General features: G+C 50.0%; 2 protein-coding genes and 1 pseudogene across 5 annotated transcripts in view; 2 read left to right on the plus strand and 1 right to left on the minus strand.

The window, feature by feature from the left end:
- The window catches only part of FBXL18 (F-box and leucine rich repeat protein 18), a 62,592-nt gene that overhangs the window by 30,991 nt on the left and 7,167 nt on the right, over window positions 1-24,434 (minus strand). The window contains exons 3-4 of one of the 2 annotated variants that reach the window (XM_077140510.1): window positions 21,530-23,073; window positions 9,687-9,905 (exon numbers count right to left, since the gene is read on the minus strand). In XM_077140510.1, the coding sequence (XP_076996625.1) occupies window positions 9,687-9,905; window positions 21,530-23,073 (1,763 nt within the window). Of the gene's footprint in view, window positions 1-9,686; window positions 9,906-16,423; window positions 23,074-24,434 lie in introns of those variants that run through there. The other variant, XR_013167776.1, reaches the window with a different exon arrangement.
- LOC143666915 (nuclear pore complex protein Nup50 pseudogene) lies at window positions 583-1,968 on the plus strand (annotated as a pseudogene).
- On the plus strand, window positions 13,365-20,906 carry LOC143666919 (uncharacterized). 3 transcript variants are annotated; one of them, XM_077140512.1, is made up of 4 exons: window positions 13,365-14,176; window positions 14,893-14,974; window positions 17,089-17,150; window positions 18,379-20,906. In XM_077140512.1, exons 1-4 carry the CDS (start codon window positions 13,961-13,963, stop codon window positions 18,532-18,534), a joined length of 516 nt encoding a protein of 171 aa, XP_076996627.1. In that variant the 5' UTR covers window positions 13,365-13,960; the 3' UTR covers window positions 18,535-20,906. The 3 variants fall into 3 exon arrangements, with proteins under 3 accessions (XP_076996627.1, XP_076996629.1, XP_076996628.1); XM_077140514.1 differs by lacking the exon at window positions 18,379-20,906 and adding an exon at window positions 17,487-18,356 and having other exon boundaries at window positions 13,423-14,176; XM_077140513.1 differs by lacking the exon at window positions 18,379-20,906 and adding an exon at window positions 17,558-18,356 and having other exon boundaries at window positions 13,423-14,176.

Genomic DNA, 24,434 nt, shown 5'->3' on the forward strand with positions numbered 1-24,434 from the left:
CGGGAAACGTGAACCACTAACAGACATACAAACTGATGCTCATGGGATGGACCCTGTGAGCCATGACAGTGTGATAACAGCTTCACCGAGGAGACTGGGGAAAAAAACAAAAAGTCTGACAACATCATGGGGTGGCAGGGGTGAGGGGAAGGATGAACTCTCACAGCCAGCTCATGGGACGGAGCTCAGAGGAACCACTTTGGAGAGCATGACGGTTAATTTCATGTTCCCCTCTTGGCTGGTTGTGGTATCCAGAGATCTGGCCAAGAAAGCACTGGCCTACAGAATGGCAGCCGGGAATGTGTTCACCGCTGGTATCTTAGCAGTCTCAAGCTAAGCCGATGGCTCTTCCCCTTCAATCCCAAGCACAGAGAGACGAGGTTCCAAGGGGACATGTATTTGAGAGTCCAAGCTTGCTGATCATGAAGTTCTTCTAAGCTTTCAGAGCACCAGAAGCGACCAAGAGTGCTCGGCTGAGCAACCAGCCGCCACCTCGACCCCAGCGCCTCCTCGGACCTGCCGGCCCTCACTGGCCCCACAACACAGCAAGTGCTCTGGTGGCCTCTGAGGAGGTTTGGAAAAATGGTGAAAAGAATTGCTGAGAAGGAATAGACAGCACTTGGGATCAAGAAGATGAAATAGAAGACGTGGGAACATTCTCAGTAGCTAGTGAGGAAGTCTCAAAGAATAGAGCCATAAAAAAGGCAAAACGAAGAAACGTTGGATTTGAATCTGATAGTGGAGGGGACTTGAAACGTTTTAGAGGTTTGGTTGTACCTTCTGGAGGAGGAGGGTTTTCTCAATTTGGTAACGGCACTGGAGGGAAGCCTTCAGAAGGATTATCAAATGGAAATAGCATAACTAGTGCCCCTTCCTTTATCAGTAGTACAAGGCACCCTTTGGTTCTGTTACTGCAAAGGGTCCAGTCCCCTTGGTTGAGAATAAGAGCTCAAATCCCTAAACTAATGGCAACGTCAACAGCCCTCCTGCTCTGCCTTTGCTTCGGGTAAAATGCACCATGAAAACGCGTATCACAAGCAGTTAGTCACACTGCACTGCTCCGTCCGAGACTGGACAGTGAAGCATGTGAACCCAAACCCACCTGTGACCTGACACCTATCTTCACAGACTATGAGAAATACCCAGCACGCATCAAACAGCAACACAGGCACAGGGGCAGGAGTCTTTCGGAGAGCGAAACTAACAAAATGTTGGTTGAAACACAGTCTCCTTCCCTACCTGGACCAACAAAATTAGAGCAAGACTCAGCATTTTTGTTTCATGGCAACAGAACTAAGGATACATCCGAAAAAAAGATAAAGGATGTGTCTGAAAAGAAAACGGACCCATCATTAGGAGCAACAAGTGCCTCATTTAATTTCGGCAAGAAAACTGGTAGCTCTGCTTTGGGCTTGCTCAGTTCTGGCTCCCTGACTGGCTTTTCATTGTCCCATGGCAATCCTAGTTTACCCGGCAAAGACGTTACCCAGAATAAACCAGTTTCTTCACCATTTTCCACTAAAACATTGGCGAACCAAAAAGAAGGCGGCATTAATGAATGCCGAGGTGGATGTGAGGAGGAGACTGATGAACCACCCAAAGCAGTAGTTACTGAAGTAAAAGAAGACGCTTTTTACTCCAAAAAGTGTAAACTCTTCTACAAGAAAGACAAGGAATTTAAAGAGAAGGGCGGAGGTGCTCTGCACGTAAAGCCTACAGCCAATCGGAAGACGCGGCTTCTAGTGCGGGCCGACACCAACTTAGACAACGTATCGCTGAATGCTCTGATTTCACCCAACACGCCATGTGCCCGGACAGGGAAGAACAACGTACTGCTTGTCTGTGCTCCCAATCCACCAGTCGGCGAGAAGAATGCCACCAGCCCAGTTAACCGTGTTCATGTGGGTGAAAACAAGCGAGGGTGCAGAGGAGTTGCACAAAATTTTACTGGAGAAAAAGGATGTCTGAAAACATAGCCTTCTGAGGTATCATCGCCAAGTTGCTGCTCCCCCACTGCCCTTTTAAACTTTAGTCAGTTCTTTCTTCTCTTCTAAACAGTCATTCTAAGAACTTATAGATAACTTAAAAACTTTCGTGAGGAAAATTAATATGGCCAATAAAACCTTTAAATGTTAAGTGTCAGGAAAAAAGAGAAAGCACTGGCCTGATGATTCCTGTGAAGGTATTTCATGGATTGAAATCATTTCATTCAGTGGCTTGCATCCATGGCTGAATGCATCTACAATCAACCAAGGAGACTGCCTTCAGCAATGAGAGAAGGCTCATCCAACCAGCTGAAGGTCTCAGAGGGAGAACTGCTGATGCCAGCAGGGGGAAGAAAGAATTCCCATCTCTGTCCCAGCCAGCCAGCTGCTCCTGGGGAATCTGTCATCACCCTCACCAGAGTCCCCACTTGCAGCTCCCCCTAGCAAGTACAATTTCCAACTGTAGCCTGGCCTACGGAATCCAGACCCGCCGATACCCTCGGGTGGGTGAGCCAAGTCCTAAAATAAACCTCTTAATATTTACATGTACATGTATACATCCTGTCGGTTCTGTTTTTCTGGAGAACATGACAGAGAGCAATTTGGCAATATCTCAGAAGTACCCCAGTCATGTTGCTTCTAAGAATATGGAAGTCTATACACAGAGAATCCCATAGAGGATATTCAGTGGGATGGAGGAAAAACTGGAAGCAACCAGAATATTCATCAAATGAAGAGAAACGCAAGACGTGAAGAGTTTGTTGATGGATCACCATCCACAGCACTCGAGAGGAAGGAACCAGACCACAGGAGCAGCACGGACAGACCCCACACCAGCGTCAAACAAAAACCACAAGTTGCACACCTATGTACAATACTACACACTTACGTAGGTTACAGACACACAAGGACACGGTGCAGGCTTTCACATGGAAAAGCAAGTATATTTCAAACATTTAAAACACAAAGTCTCCTGATAGTTTCCAGGAGTTAAAGTGGCTTCAAGTCAGTCAACATATAATGGTCCTTTATTCCTGACTATTTTTTAATCTCTTTAAGTTTAAAAAAGAACACAAAGCTGTAAAAAGAATGAGCAAACACACGATAAACTGATAAGCAGTGATTTCCAAGATATGTTATTAAGTGACAAAGCAAAGGAAGAAGGATATAGAGGAAAACACATGTGTATCTGCTCATCTGTGCAAAATGCATAGAAAGGATAAGCCAGGAGCTAGTGAGACTGGCTCTCTGCGTGGGCAGGAGGTAACGAGGGGCCGAGGGGGTGACAGTGCTCCGAGCTCGGACTCTTAGGACTACAGTAAGGCTTCACACACACACACAAAACAAAACCAACCAGGTTGTGGGGTGAACAAACAGTAACAAATGAACCTCACTGTTTTACAAAGGAGTAACACACCCACACTGCAGGAGGTGGGGAAGAAAGGGACTTAAGAAACAGTATTTTGACTAGATACTAAGACTAAAAACAAAACAAAATTTGTACATAAATACTAAACTCTAGTTCGTAAACTTGTTTCTCACAGGCTGGCAATTCTGGAACTGCTTTACAAATGTACTAGGATTGAACAAGTAGGTAACTATACTGAGAGACATAAATGTAACAATATAAATGAATAAACTAAGAACCCGATTTCTCGTTATTGGAGAAAAGTCACCAGAAGGGAAAGGGCAAACCTTACAACAGACCCTGGGATGCTGGTCAGGACCCAAGGTTATCAGCATAAACTCACTGTTTTTAACACAAATAACCAGTGAATAGATACAGCAATCACCATAGACGTGTATGCGTCAGCATGCATAGACACTTGTTCATGTGTCACTGTGCATCCGTGTGCCACAGCACGCAGACACAGAGGTATGCATGTCAGTGAGAGACAGCGTCGGCTCAGCTTGTATGCAGACACGTATGTGTGTGTTGGTGTGCAATCAGACATGTATGCATATGTGTCAGGATACACAGATGTTTTTCCTGGTTCTGTTCAATGGGAGGGCCTAGAAGGACCAGGCCCTGAGATCTCAGTAGCAATGCATACACCCAGCTACCAGGTGTTGACTTCTAAATATCATTCTCCAATAAAAGAAACCAGAGGTCTTTGGAGAAATGTGGATTGCATGGCTGGGGCAAGGATAATTCAAGATAAGCCTGGAGCATCCTATGGGGAAGGAGGGAAGGGTGGAAGGAAGGAAGGGCCAAAAAAAAATAATAATAAAGAACAGGGCATGTTGAAAGGGCACAGCACCCAATCAGAAAGAACATCTGATGGCTAAATCTGCAGCAATTTGAGCTACAAAATAAATAGTGATAGCACTGGATTGTAACTTACTGAATAGAACGTATATCCACAAGTCCATACTGATGTATGTAAATAAACAGACACGTAAATAAACATGGAGAAGGGATGGGTCTTTCTCACAGTAGATTTCCAGCTAACAAAAGTAGAAGAAGGAGGTTAAAAAACCACCACTCGGCAAACCTCATGGTAAGAGTTGCTGCAGGTGAGATTTCGTAATATGAAGCTACAGTGGTCAAAACAGCATGGTACTGGCATAAAGACAGATATACTGACTGATGAAATTGAATAGAGTGTTCAGATACAGACCCTCTCATCTATGGACAATTGATCTTTGATAAGGTAGTCAAGCCAACTCACCTGGGACAGAACAGTCTCTTCAATAAATGATGCCTAGAGAACTGTATATCCACATGCAAAAGAATAAAAGAGGATCCATACCTCACATCCTATACAAAAATTAACTCAAAATGGATGAAAGACCTAAACATTAGATCTAAGACCACAAAACTGTTAGAAAAAAATGTAGGGAAATATCTTATAAATTGTATAACAGGAGGCGGTTTTATGGACCTTACACCCAAAGCACGAGCACTGAAGAAAGAAATAAATGGGAACTCCTCAAAATTAAACACTTTCGTGCATCAAAGAACTTCGTCAAGAAAGTAAAAAAACAACCTACACAATGGGAGATAATATTTGGAAACGATATATCAGATAAAGGTCTAGTATCCAGAATATATAAAGAGATTGCTCAACTCAACAACAAAAAGACAGACAACGCAATTACAAAATAGGCAAAAGATACGAATAGACACTTCTCAGAAGAGGAACTACGAATGGCCAAAAGGCACATGAAGAGATGCTCAACTTATCTGGCCATTAGAGAAATGCAAATCAAAACCACAATGAGACATCATCTCACATCCACCAGAATGGCCATTATCAATAAAAGAGAAAACGACAAGTGCTGGAGAGGATGTGGGGAAAGAGGCACACTTATCCACTGTTGGTGGGAATGTCAAATGGTACAACCGCTGTGGAAGGCAGTTTGGTGGTTCCTCAGGAAGCTAAGATAGAATTGCCATATGACCCGGCAATGCCATTGCTAGGTATCTACTTAGAGGACATGAGGGCAAAGACACAAACAGACATTTGCACACCAATGTTTACAGCAGCATTATTTACAATTGTCAAGAGATGGAAACAGCCAAAACGTCCATCAACAGACGAGTACCTAAACAAGCTGTGGTATATACACACGGTAGAATATTATGCAGTTGTAAGACAGAATGAAGTTACAAAATATGTAACAACATGGATGGACCTTAAGGAAATTATGCTGAGTGAGATTAGTCAGAAACAAAAGGACAAATACTGTATGGTCTCACTGATATGAACTAAAATTAATGAATGAACTTGGATAATTTCAGTTAAGAACAGAGGTCATCAGGAGATAGAAACAGGGTAGATATTGGATAATTGGAACTGAAGGGATACAGATTATATAATGAGACTGGTTGTAAAAATTCAGAAACGGATAGTACAAGACCACCTGATTGTAGCACAATAATGTTAGAACACTGAATGAAGCTGAATGTGAGAATGATAGAGGGAGGAGGCCTGGGAGCACAAATGAAATCGGAAGGAAAGATAGATGATAAAGACTGAGATGGTATAATCTAAGAATGCCTAGAGTATTGTACACCAATGTTTATAGCAGCGTTATTTACAATTGCAAAGAGATGGAAACAGCCAAAATGTCCATCAACAGAAGAGTGGCTAAACAAACTGTGGTATATACATATGATGGAATATTACGCAGCTTTAAGACAGAATAAACTTATGAAGCATGTAATAACATGGATGGACCTAGAGAACATTATGCTGAGTGAGTCTAGCCAAAAACTAAAGGACAAATACTGTATGGTCCCACTGATGTGAACCGACATTCGATAATAAACTTGGAATATGTCATTGGTAACAGAGTCCAGCAGGAGTTAGAAACACGGTAAGATAATGGGTATTTGGAGCTGAAGGGATACAGACTGTGCAACAGGACTAGATACAAAAACTCAAAAATGGACAGCACAATAATACCTAATTGTAAAGTAATCATGTTAAAACACTGAATGAAGCTGCATCCGAGCTATAGGTTTTTGTTTTATTTTGTTTTGTTTTGTTTTGTTCTTACTATTATTTTTATCTTTTTTCTCTATATTAACATTCTATATGTTTTTCGGTTATATTGCTAGTTCTTCTAAACCGATGCAAATGTACTAAGAAACGATGATCATGCATCTATGTGATGATGTTAAGAATTACTGATTGCATATGTAGAATGGAATGATTTCTAAATGTTGTGTTAGTTAATTTTTTTTAATTAATAAAAAAATACAATAGGGGCGGGCCGCGGTGGCTCAGCGGGCAAAGTGCTTGCCTGCTATGCCGGAGGACCTCGGTTCGATTCCCGGCCCCAGCCCATGTAACAAAAACGGAGAAACAGAATACAATAAAAAACAAAGAAAATGTTTAAAAATGTTTCCCTTTCTTCCTTCCTTCCTTCCTTCTATCCTTCCTTCCTTCTCTCTGTCTTTCCTTTAAAAAAAAAAAAAAAAAAAAAAAAAATACAATAAAGCATAATCAGATCAAACTAAAAAAAAAAAAAACTCAAAAATGGACAGCACAATAATACCTAATTGTAAAGTAATCATGTTAAAACACTGAATGAAGCTGCATCTGAGCTATAGGTTTTTTGTTTTTTGTTTTTGTCTGTTTGTCTTTTTTTTTTTTTACTATTATTATTTTTATTTTTTTCTCTATATTAACATTCTATATCTTTTTCTGTTGTTTTGCTAGTTCTTTTCCTAAATCGATGCAAATGTACTAAGAAATGATGATCATGCATCTATGTGATGATGTTAAGAATTACTGATTGCATATGTAGAATGGAATGATTTCTAAATGTTGGGTTAATTTCTTTTTTTTTCTTTAATTAATTAAAAAAAAAAAAGAATGCCTAGAGTGTATAATGATAGTGACTAAATGTACAAATTTAAACATGTTTTGCATGAGGAAGAACAAAGGAATGTCAATACCGCAGGGTGTTGAAAACATGTTAATTAATATTTTAAAACTTTAAGTTACATGTGAGACTAAAGCAAAAAATATTTGGTACAAAATTTATATTTTGACTAGTGAATTTTCTAGTATAACTTATGTGGACAGCGTAATTGAATACCATAAGTACATGGAACCTTGAGTAGGGCATGAGATTTTGTAGGTTTCTTCAGTGTGATGCCTCAATAAATCCTAGAAGGATTTGAATAAAAAAGTATTTGCAAAGTGCCCTTGGGGGAATGGTGAGAAAGGGGGAAAATTCAACTTCCCCAAGTAGAGAATTCTTGATCTCACAAGCAGTGGGGACAACCAAAGCAATAGGCTGAGCCCCCAATTTTCGGGTTTGTTCATATGAAACTTTAACCCTGCAAAGTATAGGCTAAGCCTACTTAAAAGTAGGCCTAAAAGTCACCCTCAAGAGAACTTCTTTTGTTGCTTGGATGTGTCCTCTTTGTCCAGCCAACATGACAACCAAACTCACTGCCCTTCCCCTGTCTACTTGGGACATGATTCCCAGGGGTGTGGATCTTTCTGGCAACGTGGGACAGAAATCCTAGAATGAGCTGGGACTCAGCATCAAGGGATTGAGAAAACCTTCTCAACCAAAAAGGGGAAGAGAAATGAGACAAAATAAAGTGTCAATGGCTGAGAGATTCCAGAGTTGAGAAGTTATTCTAGAGGCTATGCTTATGCATCAAATAGATATCACCTTTTTGGTGAAGGCGTAACAGAGAGGCTGGAGGGAACTGCCTGAAAATGTAGAGCTGTGTTCCAGTAGCCATGTTTCTTGGAGATGATGGTATAATGACATAGCTTTCGCAATGTGACTGTGTGATTATGAAAACCTAGTGTCTGATGCTTCTTTTACCTACCTTATGGACAAATGAGTAAAACATATGGATTAAAACTAAATGAATTATAGGGGGAGCAAATGTTAAAATAAATTTAGTAGATTAAAATGCTAGTGATCAGTGAAAGGGAGGAGTAAGGGGTATGGTATATATGAATTTTTTTTCTCTTTTCCTTTTATTTCTTTTTCTGAATTGATGCAAATGTTCTAAGAAATGATCATGATGATGAATATACAACTATGTGACAAAAAAAGAATGTTCATATTTAAAAAATGGACTTAGTTTATTTTAAAAAAATACTTTATTGTCAAAAAAACACTAACCATTGTCTGTGCCCTGTGCAGTAAAATGGTGCAGTTAGACTTGCTTAATGCAAGGTGGCCACAAACCTTCAGTTTGTAAAGAACGCATTATCTGCGAAGCATGATGAACGGCAGGACAATAAAACGAGGTATGCCTGTACTGAGTACAGACGGAGCCACAGCAACTCGGAACCTGGCAGACGCCGCCCTGACCAAGGGACCAGAGCTTCCCTCACCAGGGACAGGCTACAACAGCGCGGGCTCCCGAAACGACGGGCGGAGACAGGCCCACAGCACCTGCTGCTCCTGCCAGGAGCCACAGCTTCCATCTCACCACGAGAAAGCACCACACTAACCCAAACTGAGAGCCCAGTGCAAAGTGCTCTTCAGAAGTGTCAAGGTCGTGAAAGGCAGGGAGAAATGGAGGAACTGACACAGACGGAGGAGGCTAAGACAGCCGGACAATGGAACACAACAAGAGATTCTGAACCAGATCCTGGCTGAGCTCCTGGAATGGAGAAAGGGTGTTAGTGGGGAAACAGATGAAATTCCAGGTCTGCAGACTGCTTCGGTGGTACTGCAGTGATGGTAAATTCCCGTTTCATAGTTGTATTGTGGTTACACAAGATGTTAGCACTGGGGGAAAGCTGGGTTAAGGCATTTGGGAACTCTTTTTTATATATATTTGCAACTTTTTTTAAGTCTAGAATTATTTTAAAAATAATAAGAGGAAAAATTCACAGGTGTGTGTTTTCCACACTAGAAGGGCATTTATGCCAAACGTGGACAGACAAAGACCACCTTTGTGCTTGGGTGCGGGCTTCTACTATGGAGACAATCAACTATGTAGCAGAAAGGATGGCCAGAAAGGATGGCCATCTATATAGCAGAAAGGATGGCCAGAGATGAGGCATCCCCAGAAAGGAAATCACCCCTCGACCTCAGGCCATCACTGCTGGCTCTCGTAAACTCTACTAAGTAACTTTCGGGTGCTCCCTGCAGCCTGAGGAAACCTATCAAGGCTGCCTCTAGATGGCAGAGCTGTCTGAGCCCCCTGCCTCCCTGGCTGAGTGGGGCCTTCGCCCTCAAAACCACCAGCCTTCCCGGGCCACTCACCTCCGGAGCAGAGACTGCTGCAGGCTCTTGCAGGTGGCAAGGGACTCCCCAGTGAACATGTGGCAGACAACGACGTGCAGGCAGCGGGCCATGAAGGCCACCACGGCGTCAGGCTGGAGGGTGCCACTGCGGGAGACGAGGCACAGGCGCTGCAGGGAGGGGCACTGGCTCAGCGCCTGGAAGAACTGGGCGTTGGCGCTGAAGTAGGGCTGCTCCAGCCTGGGGGGAGAGAGGCGCAGGTAAGAGCCAGCACGGCAGGCGGCCCCAGCATAGGGGGCTAGGGCGTCCACTAGCCCAGGACCCCTCCAAGTGAGTCTTGGGAGCTAAAGGGGGCCCAATCTAAGTCCCACAAAAGGTTAAACACAGAGTTACATGACAGCACAAGTCCTCTCCTGGTTTCTGCCCAGGGGAAATGAAAGCGTACGTTCACTCTCAGATGTGTACACAAATGTTCACACAGCATTATCCCAAATACCTAACAGTGGAAACAACCCAAAGGCCCATATCAACTCGTAAATGTGATCTAGCCATACGATGGACTATGGTCAGGAATAAAAAGGAGAGAAGCACGATCCACGCTACATCAGGGAAGAACCTCAGAAACAAGATGCTCACAGGCAGGATAAGGACTTCATGACCACAAGGGGGAAGAAAGAAATGAGTCTCCTAAGTGTCAGGGGCTGAGAGATTCCAAACAGAGTTGAGAGGTCATCCTGGAGCTTATTATGCATTATATACTTTTTAGTTTATGGTACACTGAAATGGCTGAAGGAAAATATCTAAAACTGTTGAGCTGTGTTTCAACAGCCTAGAGTCTTGAAGAAGACTGTATAACTACATAGCTTTCACAATGTGACTGTGGGATTGTGAAAACCTTGTGTCTGATGCTCCTTTTATCCAGGGTATAGACAGATGAGTTAAAAAAAAAAAAGATTAAAAAAATAAATAAATAATAGAGGGAGAGAAAGAGTGAGAATTGGGTAGACTGAAATACTGTGGGTCAGTGGGATGGAAGGGGAAGGGTTATGGGGTATGAGGTTTTTTTTTCTTTTTATTTCTATTTCTGGAGTGATGCAAATGTTCTAAAAATGATCATGATGAAGAACACACAACTATGTGATGATATTGTGAGCCACTGATTGTACAGTATGGTTGAATTGTATGTGTGTGGATATTTCTCACTAAAAAATTTTAGTAATAAAATAACAGGAAAAAACAGAATTTTGTGGAAGACTAGCATTAACTAAATTCTGTGGATCTGACCTATAAATGTTAGCTTGAATCATATGAAATTAATGACAACCATTTGAGATCTACAAAAATATCAATTTCATTGGTTCAACTTATCAGTTGCTCCTACGGGCCACTATTTTGTATAGTAAGATAAGAAATTTGGACAGAGACCTCTAGACAGAGGTCAAGGGCACTGACGGAGACAGGTAAATCACTCACCACTTTTTTTCTGAACTAGCAGCAGCGAATCTGACATGAGCACCTGTTCTCAGGGACCCTTACCTAGGAACTTATTCTCCGTATAGGCCCCCAAATGGCCTGGATCTGAACCCATTCTAGATCTGAGTGATTTATTTGAATGATAATCTTAAGCCTTCATTGTCTGTAAAGCAACACAACTTTGAAATAAATTGTTTAAGTTGAAGACGAAAAATTTTAAAAACCTGAGATGCTGAGTGACCGAAGCTGGACGGAAGAGCGGGCAGTGTGGGGCCGTCCCTGTGAAGTGTCCAGAACAGGAAAAGTCCATCGAGACAGAAACTAGAGCAGCAGCAGCCAAGGAGGGGGAGTGGCTGCTCTTTCTGGAATGAGGGAAATGTCCTGAACTCGGATGTGGTGATGGTTGCGCAACTCTGTATATATTCAAAAAGTCAGTGAATTGCATGCTTAAAACAGATGCCTTCGGTATGGAAGTTCCATTTCAACACGGCTGCAAAAGGGGGCGGGGCAGCCGAGCTGTTCCCACGAATGCCTGCACCACAACTCCCTGGAGTGGGGAGGACAGAGCAAACCCCCGGGTCTCCCTGGGAGATTCTGACTTGGGGGAGACTGTGCATCCGAGGCAACCAGCCAGCCTCAGATCCCACTGAGGAGTCCCTGGATGGAGCCCCTGCTCAAGGTCCGTGCTTAGAGCCAGGCAGGGTCCCCCACCTAAGCCTGCCTGCCCCGTGTGGGCCCTGCTGCCTGCTCAGCGTGCCCAGAAGCCTCACTCAGCACCCCACTTCTGCAGACACCGTGTGCTGGGCAGGGGTACGGATGGATGAAACCACACATGGTCCCTGCCCATGGGGAGCTCTGATTCACAGCAGAGACAGTGCACAGGTACTGCTCAGCCTGTGAGGGACAAACACCACGTGGAGGGAGGGAGCCAGGAAGGCTGGGGCCAGGCGGCCAGGTTTGTTTTCTGAAAAACAGTGGAAAGAGGCCAGTATAACACCAGGACCTATGGAGGCAGCCCCTGAGCCCAGGCACAGAGGGGCCAGGAGGCTGCAGGAGAACCCAGGGCAGACGGTGGGCTGTGGGACAGTGACGTAGATGACAACATCCCAGACCCTTCTGTGGGAGTCCGTCCAGCCAGCCAGAAAGCAGACAGGACAAGGCAGCCTTCAAGGGCACAGTGATGGATGTGGGGAGACGTCTGAAGAGCTGAGGAAAATGTGCGGGAACTTCAGCTGATAGCTGAAGCACAGTTCTAGAACCTGGAAAAGACACCTGGATCTGTGGAAGAAGCTGGAGCCACAGGCCCCACGAGCTCGCCGCGGATGAGAAGGGCAATGCAGAGAGGGCTGGAATGGAAACTCAAGGGACTATGTGGACAGCCAGGCACACACAGGGTCAAGGCAGGGACATTTGAGGGATGGAATGAGAGTCAGGAGGATGGGGAAGGGAAGCTGCAGGACTGAATGCTGCCCCCCAAAAAGTCTGTCCAGCCCCACCCCCAGTACCTATGAATGTGACCTTATTTGGAGATGGGGACTATGCAAATGCCATCAACTTAAGATGAGGTCATCGGATTAGAATGGGCCCTAAATCCAATGACTGGCATCCTTATAGGACACAACCCCCTTCCACATGCACATGGAAGGCCACATGAAGATGGGGCAGAGAGCAGGGAAGCCAAGGCTGGCCACCCTCAGCAGTCAGGAGGGAGGCATGGAGGAGACCCTTCCTCCGAGCCTCCAGAAGAAAGCAGTGCTGCCGCCACCCTGAATGCAGACTTCCAGGCTCCTGACCTGGGAGAGAAAAAGCATCTGCTGTTTTAAGCGCCCCCTTACCTCCAAGTTTAAGGTCATTTCTCACAGCAGCCCTGGGACACTAACCCAGGCACCAAAGAGAGACAGACCACGGATGCTCCCAGAGGAGGGTCCTCCCACGCTAGTTACATAAACAGACCAAGACGGCCTTCAGGAGGAGATCAGCATGTACTGTGCATACCCAAAACTTTCCCCGAAACCATAGTAAGCCCAGGCACAGCGGTCATCTGCAGAAAGCAGAACTCAGCTCGGGGAAGCGTCTTTCTTTTCTGTCCTTGGGCAGAATTTCAGGTCTCCTTCAGACACATACATGCATCATCTTACACTTCTGAAAAGCTGGTGTGAATGTTTATGGAGTCACTGATCTCCTGGTCAGAGCCGGTCAAGGCCGCAGCGCGAGTGGGAGAGGAGGCGGCTCCTGCCGAGTGGGCAGCTGTTAGGCGGGCACATGAAGGCAGCAGGAGCCGGGCGGGCTTCCAGCAGGGCTGTGGGCTGAGGTGACGGACCCACAGCCAGGGGCCCTGACAGAGGCAGGGGGGCCAACCAGAGCCCATTGCCTGCTGCAGAGAGCCCAGGCAGGGAGGAGGTTCTAACAAAGGACAGAATTCCAGCAGGGAGTTCACCAAATGGGCTCAATCAATCTTGGGGTCACCTACGTCAGACCATAAGAACCTGATGGCGGAAAACCAGATGCTGTAAAGGGCGGCCACGGGGCACTGTTCAAGGTTATTTCGGAGTGAGCCCTCAACAACACTGACAGATTTAAACCGAAGTACGGCTGGGGACGGATCTCTCTGGCAAGCAGCCAGGCCCCCGAGAGCTAGACCAGGATGGTGCCGTGAGCCCCAGCCCTGCTGTGGCCAGGCAAATGGGGCACGCTGCCTGCTGCCAAGGTCACGGGCTTTTTCTTCCCTTGGATGTTACTACTTTCCTGAGTCCAGCCCAGCAAATCCATCTAGTAACACCCTCTAAGGCCTGTCCACTGCACAGATCACCCCCTGGAGAGGCATGGCGTCAGGACTGGGGGGCCCTGTGGACCACCTCCTTACAGCTGTGACCCAGGCAGACACGGCCCACATGCAAAGCCCACCTCCCGGGCGTGGGGTGGCAGCAGGGAATGCCAGAGGCCCACGCCTCACTGGAAATAGAGGAGGCCAAAGTCTACAGCTCCAAGGACTCCAGGGATGCCCTGGGATGGTGGCCTGCGGCTGTGAGCCCTCCAGGGTAAGTGAGAAATGCCCCACCCCCACAAGCCCCAAGAGGTGGCCAACTGCTGGGAACCCAAGGAGAGTGGAGAGTCAGCTTGACCCAGGAGCGCAAGGGACAGAAAACAGGGGCCCACACCCCCCCTCCCCTAGCCCTCAGGGCCAAACAAGAACCACAGGGCCTTACAACCCTGTCCATCAGCCCTAACACCAGGAATCTCTAACAAGTCACAAGACCCTGACTCCAACAAGGGAGGAGCAAAGAATATGTTACTCAGGGTTAGCAAGAAAAAAAGTTAGAAAAAATAAAACCAGATCCTGACAACTAGCACTGAGCTGTTCAATAGAACTTTCTGGAATGACAGAAATGTTCTATTCTGAGCTGCCCAATGCTGCAGCCACTCATCACGCATAGTTCCTGAATACCTGAAATTGGCTGGTTTTTTATTTTAATTTTATTTTCATTAAATAAGTAGAAATCATAGTAAGCTTGAGACACTAAGCTGGTGGGGGAAACGCAGGTCCTTTGGGGGTCTGCTTGAGAAATTCCACCACTCACCTCCCAGAAGCAGCCCTGGGCTGAAGAGGGCCCCTGGCAGGGCTGTTCTGGGGTACGGGCCAGAAGGAGAGCCATACCCCACGCAACTACTGCCGTCCGAACTGCAACGCAAGATGACACCCCACATGGGGGGCCCCCTGAATCCCATCTAACGAATTTTGTTTTTCACGAAACAGGAATTTCAGGTGGCTGCAAACAGAGAGCAGATGCCTCCCGGAGACAGCAGCGGTGGCGCAGGAAGTCTCACTCTCGCCAAGGGTAAGAGCCCAGATCTGCCAAAGCCCAGACAACAAGCAAACCCCAATCCTCCTGCCAGCCTGAATCCTGAGAAGTTCATTTTTCTCAAGAGCACACGTGAATGCGCTATTTGGGTCTCTCTTTAAAGGAAGCGTCCCTTAGCAGACTGGAAGGTGGGGAAGGGGATGGGAAGATTCTGAAACAACCACAGTCATGAGTGTCACTGGGCCTGTTCCCAGAGCAGTGCTGCCGGCCCAGCACCCCCAATCCATGGCAGCCTCCACGGGCTGGCTCAGGCTAAACAGTCATCCTGGGTGGAACAGCAGTCCCCCAAAACCACATCCACCCAGAACCTCAGAACGTGACCTTATTTGGAAATAGGGTCCTTTAAACTCTCATCGAGTTAGGGTGAGGCCATGCTAGAAAGGGGTGGGCCCTAAGTCCAACAACTGGGGTCCTTCTTAAGAGGAGGCAATGTGGACACAGACAGACAGTGGGAAGGGTGGCCATGGGACAAAGGGGGCAGAAGCTGGCGCTCCAAGAATGGCCAGGTTCCACCAGAAGCTAAGAGAAGGCAGGAAGGACCCTCCCCTACAGCCTGGGAGGGAGTCCAGCCCTACCTACACCTGGATTTCAGGTGTCTGGCCTTCGGATGTTTCAGGGTACTCCACCTACGCGGGAGATGAGGGCAGCCGGCTGGTGAGGGCTGCGGGCACCTTGGCCGCAAGGTGGCGCCACAGCACCACGAGAGCCGCCCTGGGTTCCCTGAGCCCAGGGACTAAACCAGGCGGCAGGCAGGTGTGCGTGCAGCGTGCGTGTGCATGTGTGCGCACGCGTATGTGCATGCTGTTCAACTAGACAGCCACTTCCGGATTTTCCTCCCCCTCAGCCCCCAGGTGTTTGGGTTGGGGCATGTGAACGGTGCCGTGGGAGTGTGGTCTGTCCTGTGGGGCCTCCCAACCTTGCTGGGCACCCCTGGGCTCGGGCCCTGTCCACACCAAGGGCAGCCTGGCCGGGTGGTCCTAGGGCAGCGCCTGGCCGGTCCTGTGGGGAGGACATGGTGGCCAGAGTGGTCTGCACAGCCCCACTGTGCAGAAGGCTTGGGCCCTTCCCCCACGCAGCAGTCCCACAAGGCAACCACGCAAAAAGAACAGGGTCTCCAAATTCTGCTGCCTGAAGGCTGACGTGAGTCTCGCCCCGCTTGTGGACACAGAAGGCCCTGGGGATCATGGGGGTTCAGGGGGCCCTGCCTGAGGTCCTGCCCCATTCCTCCAGCCCGCCCAGCGCACAGGCCCCGCTGCCCTATGGGGACAGCCCTTCAGATGCTCAGAGGGCGCTTCAGCTTCCACCTGGACGCTGCCGGGTGCTGAGGCCACGAACAGCCCAGGGTGATGCGGGGTGACTCTCCCCTCCCTCTTCCACCAGTGAGGGCTTAACCCCAGTCCCCAGGAAAGAGGTGCTGTTTCTCACCAGCTGGGAGTCCGCTCATGCCAAGGGGCGCCCCGAGCCCGAGGCCTATGACGCCCCCAGCTAGGAGAACTTGCTCCTGCCGGGCTCTGCCCCAACAGGACGCCTCCCCCGGCCCCCGCCAGGGCTGTATCCAGTCCGGATTCACGAACATGGAGCCTCGGCAGAGGAACATCCCCCCGGGAAGCTCAGGAGCCCAGCACTTTCTCTCTTCCTCTATAGCCGGCAGCCCATGGCAATGAGCACCACCTGCTCCCGTCCCTCCCGCTTCCCTGGGCACTGCCTGCAGTAAGAGGCAGGGATCCAAAGGAATGGGGCCATTTGGCTACATTCTGGAAACCGGTGGCTGTTCCGTACAGGCTGTACCCGGCGCGGAGCAAATGTGGCTCTCAGTCAGCCACTGGGCACGGGCTCCATTCGGGCACAGAGACGCCATTATGAACAGTGGCCTACAAACCCCACTCACTCTCTGCGGCCACACTGCTGCAGCCCATGCCCATGGCCCCGGTCCTGGGGAAGACCCAAGGGCCCTCTGTCGCCACGAAAGGCTGCCATGTGCCCCCACCCCATGCTCCATGCCCATGACGTGGGAAGCCCCAGGCTGCAAGCTGGCCAGCAAGGGGCCGGGCAAGTTCACCAATGTCTTGTTTTCCTTGTTTGCAAATCAGGGAAGGAGGACGATGCTCACAGGGTTGCTGAAAACAGTAAAGGAGTCAGTACCTGGAAGCAGGTAAAAAGCACCTGCCAAATAACGTGGGGCTCAAATGTGCACTCCAACAATCGCTCCTCACCACTCTCCTTTAGCTTCCAGTATGCCACCTGGTCCCAGCTCACTGCCAATGCCTCAGCTTCCTCTCCTGACTCTTCCCCCTCTTTCTGACCAGAAGGTGGCCTGTGGGCCAATCTTTGCTCTCACCTAGTTCCACAGCTAAACACCATCTATGTCCCGCCAAACCTTCCCTCTCGCTGAATGCGACTCACCACCACTGGTTACGGGAAGGGGGGAACCCGCACGGACATCAACGGGCACCTTAAACTCAAAACACACACCTGATCTGCCCCACAGCTGTCCCGGCTCTGCTGTCCAACTGCTCAGGCCACAGACTCAGAACTATCTTGAACCCTCTCTCATCTCAGGCAATCTTTGGATCTCGCCTTTTGATTCATCAGAACCTGGCCACCGCCACTGCCGCCACCTGTGTGCTCACATGAGTTGCCTCCAGGGTCCCTGACGGTGGCCCTGCTTCTACCCTTGCCCAAACTCATTCTCCACTCTGCAACCAGAGGGACCCTGTCACCTTTCTGCTCCCCTCAAATGCTCTGTTCCAGTCACACGGCCCGCCTGGCTGTTCCTTAGAGCCCCCAGGCCTGCCCTGACTCAGGCCCTGTGCTCTAATCCAGCCCCAGCCAAAAGCTCTTTGTGAGGGTGGCCATGTCCTATGTCCGGCAGCCACTAGTCACAGGTGCTTATGGAGCACCTGTATGTTTACTTTTATATAACCGTAAGCCATTTAAATGTAAATAGACCCCGGGGCTCATGGCCACTGGATTGGAGGGCGCGCCTCTAGCACCCCCTCGTCTGGAACAGCCTTGCCTCTGGGCTGCTCTGCTAATTCAACTCCTCAAATCCTTGGCTGGAATCTCAGCCACCACCGACCTGTCCACTAGCGCCCACCTGCTCCCAGCACCCCTCACCCTGCTGCCTTTCAGGGCACTTGTTACTTTCCAAGAAGAGCCTTCAATTCACTGTCCACCCCTCTGGCTGCTGTTCCCCTCCAGAACATAAGCCCCGCAGGAGCAAGCGCCGCACCGGCTCTGCTCAATGCTCCAGGAGCCAGGAGCCAGACCCGCAGGTGGCACAGCAGGTGCTCAGACACCTGTGTAAGGATAAATAATTAAAACATATCTCACGGGTGCCACACCCTGTTCTGCATGCTTTCTAAGTTCTACTTGTTTAGACTTCAGAGTCATCCCACGAGGAAGCCAGTCCCGACAGCCACCTGCCCGGAGAGAACTGTGAGCCCCGACTGCACGCCACCACAGGCCACGTGCCAACCGCTGACCGCAAGGCCCTGCCCCTCCCTTCACAGGGCCCCCTCCACCCCATGGTCTGACGGTCGGGGTTCCAAGTGGGTCCACCTTCTGGAGAAGAGAGAGCAGGGCAGGGCCCAGGGAAGGGTGGGGTGGGGGACCAGGGCCCAGATACTACCGCCCCACCCTCCCCAGGGCCAGCAGCTCCAATGGGGACTTGGTACAACCTCAGGCCCAGGGGAGCGGGCAGCTCTTACATTCCCGGCTGGCTCTGCAGGCACAGCAGATGCTTCAGGAACATTCTAGATGCAAGGCAGATGTGGGACAGAAAACTAGTGGTTTCCTTATGAGCCTTTTCATATTCTTTTTAAACTACAGGAATGTATTACTTTATTTTCACTAATTTCTATTTTTATCAAACACAGCCTGATGACCACAGGAGGGTCAAAAAAAATGGACTTTTAATGAATCCGCAACAAAGCAAAGGAACCGATGGCAATGCTGATAGGGTCAGGAGACACGCTGGCTCCAGGTTTAGTTAAATTAGAACTAAAATGCTTGCCTGGGCAGCCGGAATGTAGGAAATATTCTATTCCGGGTCCCAAGAGTCAAGTAGGGGAATAAGACAGCAGATCTGGGGTGGTTTCTCCTCTTTCAAATGTATCTTATGATCCATTTGCAACTTCAAATTAAACGTGGCCCATTACCACACACTCACAACTGTGCCTTCAGGAAAGGAAGCAACGAGGTGGAGAGGGACACTGTCCAAAGACAAAATGCACCCACGTGAAGAGAAGGCGCTGGCAACAGTGCGTCTAGGAGGGATGCAGAGCGAGAATAGGGGACCCTGAGGGAGAAAGGAACCCTTGGACCTCCAGCTCTGATCCCTTTCCAGGGACCCTCCCCACCCTCCAAGCGAGCTTACCAGACAGAAGGTGGCCCCCATTCCAGAAGTCAGAATGGCCCCAAAACAGGGGTCCAGGCTGGTCCTGTGAAGGATGGTGCAAGGGGGTTGGCTGCGGCACTGAGAGTCCCTCCTCACTCTGGGCAGACAACGGTGGCCCACCCAGCCCAGGCAGGACAGGCGCCGGGGCCAGAAGTTAACCCTGAGGGTACGTGACTCCAGGGAGGCAAAGGCATGCTGGGAGAGGGATGTCGGGTGCCCACTCCCCACCGGGCGGGCCTGGGAACCAGCAGCTGGGAGAGAAGCCCCACACTGAGCACCAGGCCCCAGGATGGAGCAGCCAGGTCCCTGCCCCGTGCACCTGGACCGGTCTCACAGCCCCTCAGGCATCCCTGGAGTACCTCTAAGTGTCCTGGAAAGCAGCAGGGCTCCAGCAGGCCCAGACCTAGAGCCCAGCACATTCCAAGAGGCACGACCACCATGTTTTCCCCATGGGGCAAAGATGGACTAAACACTCAGCACCATCGTTCTCCAAGGAACTGTGCACTGGGGACAAAGGACTACAGTGTAAACTGGCTCCTCCAGACCCGCAGCTCAGCATGTGCTCAGGCCAAGGAGCCAGGGCATGTCAATTCAACATGGCAGGAGAGTAGAGATGCTCATAGCAACCAGGGTCCCTTCCAGGGCTTCTCATCCCTAAGACTAGCAGGGAGTTAGGAGAGGGACATGCAGAGAGGGCATGCATGCAGCCTTGCAGAGAAGTTCTGGAAGGTTCCAGAGTGTGAGGAGCAGAACATTCTACCAGTTCACTTCCTGCCATACCAAACTCTCAAAGGAGCTCAAGAGGGAGTGGAGATTGACCAAGGTCACACCTGCCTCCACTCTGGGCCGAATGGCCAAGACTAAGCTCTGGAGGTAGAGCTCAGCTCCTCCAAGCTTCCATTATCTCATCACGCACTAGGAGCCTGGCCCACAGCAAAAGCAAAGGTGGGCATGCTGGCTGTTCAGGGACAAGGGCACATTCTTGTCCCAGTGCCTCTTTGGGCTGGCACGTGATTCCACAGCCCTGACACCACCCTCACCCACACATGCCACCAGCTCAGGACTCACAGACCAGGAAATTTATCAGACTCCCACCTCCTCTTCCCCCCGCAACCTAAGTTCCTTGTGGGGCTGAAGCCCACCACTTTCACTACATGTTCTAATTTTCCAAGCTCAGATCTATTTGTCAAGCTTTTCAAATACATCCTTAGGTAACTGGGACCTCACAAGAGTAGCCTTCACTCCATGGCATTGTCTGGAATAAACTCATTTTGTGCGGCTCCCTACCATGACAACCTTGATGAATTCCTTGGAGCTCCCCTCCTTCCCCCACTCTTGGTCGGCCCTTCCATGTCCATCTTTTTCTATCTCCTCCATCCTGTCCCCTCCAGGCCATGGGTGATGCCAGAGAGACCACAGTTTCCAAGCAGGAAACCTAACTCTCTCCCTGTCCTGGTTGGAGCCCCTCAGAGACCTAATCTGCCACCTCTACTAGCTCATCTCCCCACACCCTGCAACGCTGAGGAGCCAGCCAAGCTAGTTTTCACGTCTGTCTCTGGGCAGCACATGCCGCCTTCCTATCCAGAGTCTCAGCCCCCACACCCCCTGGGTCACGCCTGCTCAACCTTCAGGTGTGCAAAGATGGGCCAGAGAGCCCCAGGTCCGAATCCTGGTACTGCCATGTGCCAGCAGCAGCATTAGAGAACAACACTGCCTCGTGGGGCTACCACAAGGATGACAGTCGACCCCGTGTTGGCAAAGGACCCTGCCAGCAATCATTCAGGTGACTGCAAAGGCTCATGGCCCCAACACTCAGCTCAAGCCCCTCCCACATGTCCTCCGAGGTGCAAGCAGGGTCACTGCCGAGGCATGCTGACCGTCACTGAGTCCTGCAATCGTCAAGTTCCTCGATCCAGACCCCACGCCCAGGACTCTGAACTCCTGGAAGACCGGCCTGTGTCAGGTTCATTCCAATTCCCAGGGAGCTCTTCCCCAGCCCCCCAGCTGACACACACTCAGCAGCTGGTATATGCCAGGAGTAGGACCGGGCTACTCACTCAGGGCCCCTATCAGCACTAGGGGCCTCCGGGGGGCCAGGCCCGAGGACCCCGGGGTGCAGATGGACCCCTCACCTGAGATCCTTCAGCCGCTTGCAGTGCTTCAGCATGTCTGAGAGGGCGGCCATGTAGACCACCTTCCCCATCATGCCCAGGTTGGCCAGCGAGAGGGACTGTAGCTGTTGGCACTGCAAGCCGATGCTGACCAGCCCGGAGCCTGTCAGGATGCTGGGCAGCTGGGCCAGCGTCAGGTGCTTCAGAAAGGCCAGCTGGCCAATGGCGGCCACCTCCGAGTCCCCGACGTTCTGTGCCCGGCTGCAGGGCGGAAGGGAGTTCCGGATGGCGGGCTCGTTGCGAGGCATGGCGGAGGAGAAGTTGGAGCCGATGAGCTCGAGGCGCTCCAGGAAGGACACGCTCTTCAGCAGGGCCCAGAACACAGAGGAGGGCTGTGGGGCCGCGGGCCCCGAGAAGGAGCTGGGGTAGGACGGCACACCAACGCGTACCTTCTTGCCGAAGCCCCGGGGCACCGCGTGCATGGCGGGCTGGGCAGGCGCCCGGTCAGCCCTGGGGGCCGAGTCGGCCACGGAGCAGACGGGCAGGGAGAGGGAACGCAGGTGCCGCAGGCGGGCCAGCAGCTGGCAGAGGTGCTTGCCCAGCCCCTCGGAGCTGTGGTGGTGTGCGGCCGAGAGGTTGAGGTGCCGCAGGTTGCAGCAGGACACCACCAGTGTCTCGAGGATGCTGCTGTCAATATCGTCCTCCGCCTTGCGAAAGAGGGAGTCTGGGGACAGGCAGTGGATGCAGCCACTCAGGTTCAGGCTTGCCAGGCTCCGGAGGTCCTTGCCGCCGTTGATGACCCGCTGGATGAGGTGGCCACCGGACAGGGTGCAGCGGCTGAAGCTGAAGTAAAAGGGGTTGTTGAACTTCATGTGCTGGAGGAGGGACGAGCCGTTGAGCCAGGACCTGGGCAGCTGCAGGGCGTCCAGGGCCACATTGCGAGCCATGGAGTCCAAGAGGTTCTTCGTGGCCCCGCTCTCAGCGAAGCTGCCGGGGACGGAGATGAGGAAGGCATGGAGGTTCTCGGGCGTGCGGTCACTGAGCACGGCCAGGTAGAGGCGCACCACCTCCTGGTTGATGTAGCCGGGGGCCAGGCGGGCGTAGAAGACGCGCAGGTTCTGGTAGTGGGGCACGTTGCTCTGGCCCACCATCAGCTGGCCCGAGAGCACGGCGCCCTCACGCGTGCGGTCAAGGATCTCGAAGTAGAGCAGCAGCTTCTCGAGGCTGGCACAGCAGGGCACCACGCCGTAGGAAGGTGTGTACAGCGTCTGCTTGAGCTCCCGCACGCGGCTCAGCGTGGCCTTGCACTCGCCGCTCAGCTGGCCAGCGTCGAAGCCGGGGCTCACATCGATGGCCAGAGAACGCAGGTGCTGCAGAGCCGAGAGCATCCGGGACAGGCGCAGGGACGTCAGGTGGCAGCCCGAGAGGTTCACCTTCACCAGGCTGCGGCAGCGGGCGACATGCTCAAGGGTGGCACCCGGCAGCCAGTAGCAGCCGGCCATGTTCAGCTGCTGGATCTCGCAGCCAACCTCCCTTATGAGCTGTTTCACCTTGTCCTCGCTCGCCTGCAGGACAAGGACGGGAAGGGAAGAGAAGGAAAAGGGACCACCAACACATGGGCATCTCCCTCACCCCCTCAGGGGCTCAGGCTCCCCAGCAGCAATCAGGGGGCCACGAGGCCCTGATCCAGCTGAGGAGACACAGCCAGGGGAAAGCTGGCCCCGCCCCCTCCTTCCACTTCCCACACACCTATCTTAAGGCAGCAGGCCAGAGCACCCAGCTGCTGCGAAGGAGCCAAATCCAAAGCCTCCTGCGTGCAGCTGCCTGGGAAGAGGCCTGCAGACTGCCAGGTGCTATCTGGGCGAGATGCCCGTTTTTTTAACACAAGTTACAAAACTAGAATCATGCTCTGTGAATCTAGCTTCACCTGTTGCTTTCCTTCACAACACATGCATCTTCACATCATTAAATACTCCTAAACATCTGGCCTGGGCCAGTGGAGCTGACCCAAATGATAGGCACAGCAGCCATCAGCAACAGCTGGGCAACTGGGCTGCCTCCAACACACCCTTGTCTATAAAGCTTCGGCACTTCAGGTTCCTGCTCGAGGGCAAACAATTAGAAGTAGAACTGCACAGTCAAGGGATATGCACATTTTCAACACTGCAGACATACATTAAGTGGCACAGCGCTCAAGGCATCCGCCCCCTTCCTCCAGAGAAAGGAGCCCCGTGGGCAGGAAGCCCCACGGCTAGCAAAAAGGGCAAAGTGTCTAGAAGGGCCCCGCTCTGCGCTTCAAAGGCACCACTTCACCACCAGTAGGAGCAGCCGGCACCTTTGCCACAGTCTTCTAAAACCTGGGTTAAGGTTAAGACTTTAAAAACAACTTTCATTTTTATCTTTAAGCTTTATCATAATTGATTTTTCAATAAGAAAAATATACTCTGTTTAATAAATGATGCTGAGCAACTAGACAGTCATATGCCAAAAAAAACTGAGCCCAGATTTATCTCATACCATATAGAAATATTAACGTGCAATGGGTCAGAGACTTAGCTGCAAGAGCTAAATCTAAGAAAATTCTGTAAGACAATATTGGCAGGAAGTTTTCATAACCTCAGGCTTAGCAAAGACTTCTTAAATACAACCCAAAAAGTATGAATTCAAAATAATAATAATAATAATAAACCGACTTAACCAAAATTAACAACTTTCACTTTTCAAAAGACTATTAATGATGTTTTATTACGTTTGTTAAATTTTTTAATTAATAAATAAATTTTTTAAAAAAAGACTATTAAGAAAATGAAATGGTAAACCACAGACTGGGAGAAAATAATCACAATACGAAGGCAACTGACAAAAGGACCGAATCCAGATATGTAAAGATTTCCTTAACTCAATAAGAAAAAGACAAAGAACTCAA

Source organism: Tamandua tetradactyla, chromosome 23, assembly GCF_023851605.1.
Source record: "Tamandua tetradactyla isolate mTamTet1 chromosome 23, mTamTet1.pri, whole genome shotgun sequence".
NCBI classification, from domain to species: domain Eukaryota; kingdom Metazoa; phylum Chordata; class Mammalia; order Pilosa; family Myrmecophagidae; genus Tamandua; species Tamandua tetradactyla.

Excerpts from the sequence above, each read along its gene's own strand:
- LOC143666919 (XM_077140512.1), top strand. The coding sequence starts at position 13,961 with ATGGCGTCAGGACTGGGGGGCCCTGTGGACCACCTCCTTACAGCTGTG. Across the intron at positions 14,975-17,088 it reads AAGTCTCACTCTCGCCAAGG|GGAAGGAGGACGATGCTCAC; the intron begins GTAAGAGCCCAG and ends TTTGCAAATCAG. Across the intron at positions 17,151-18,378 it reads GAGTCAGTACCTGGAAGCAG|ACTTCAGAGTCATCCCACGA; the intron begins GTAAAAAGCACC and ends CTACTTGTTTAG.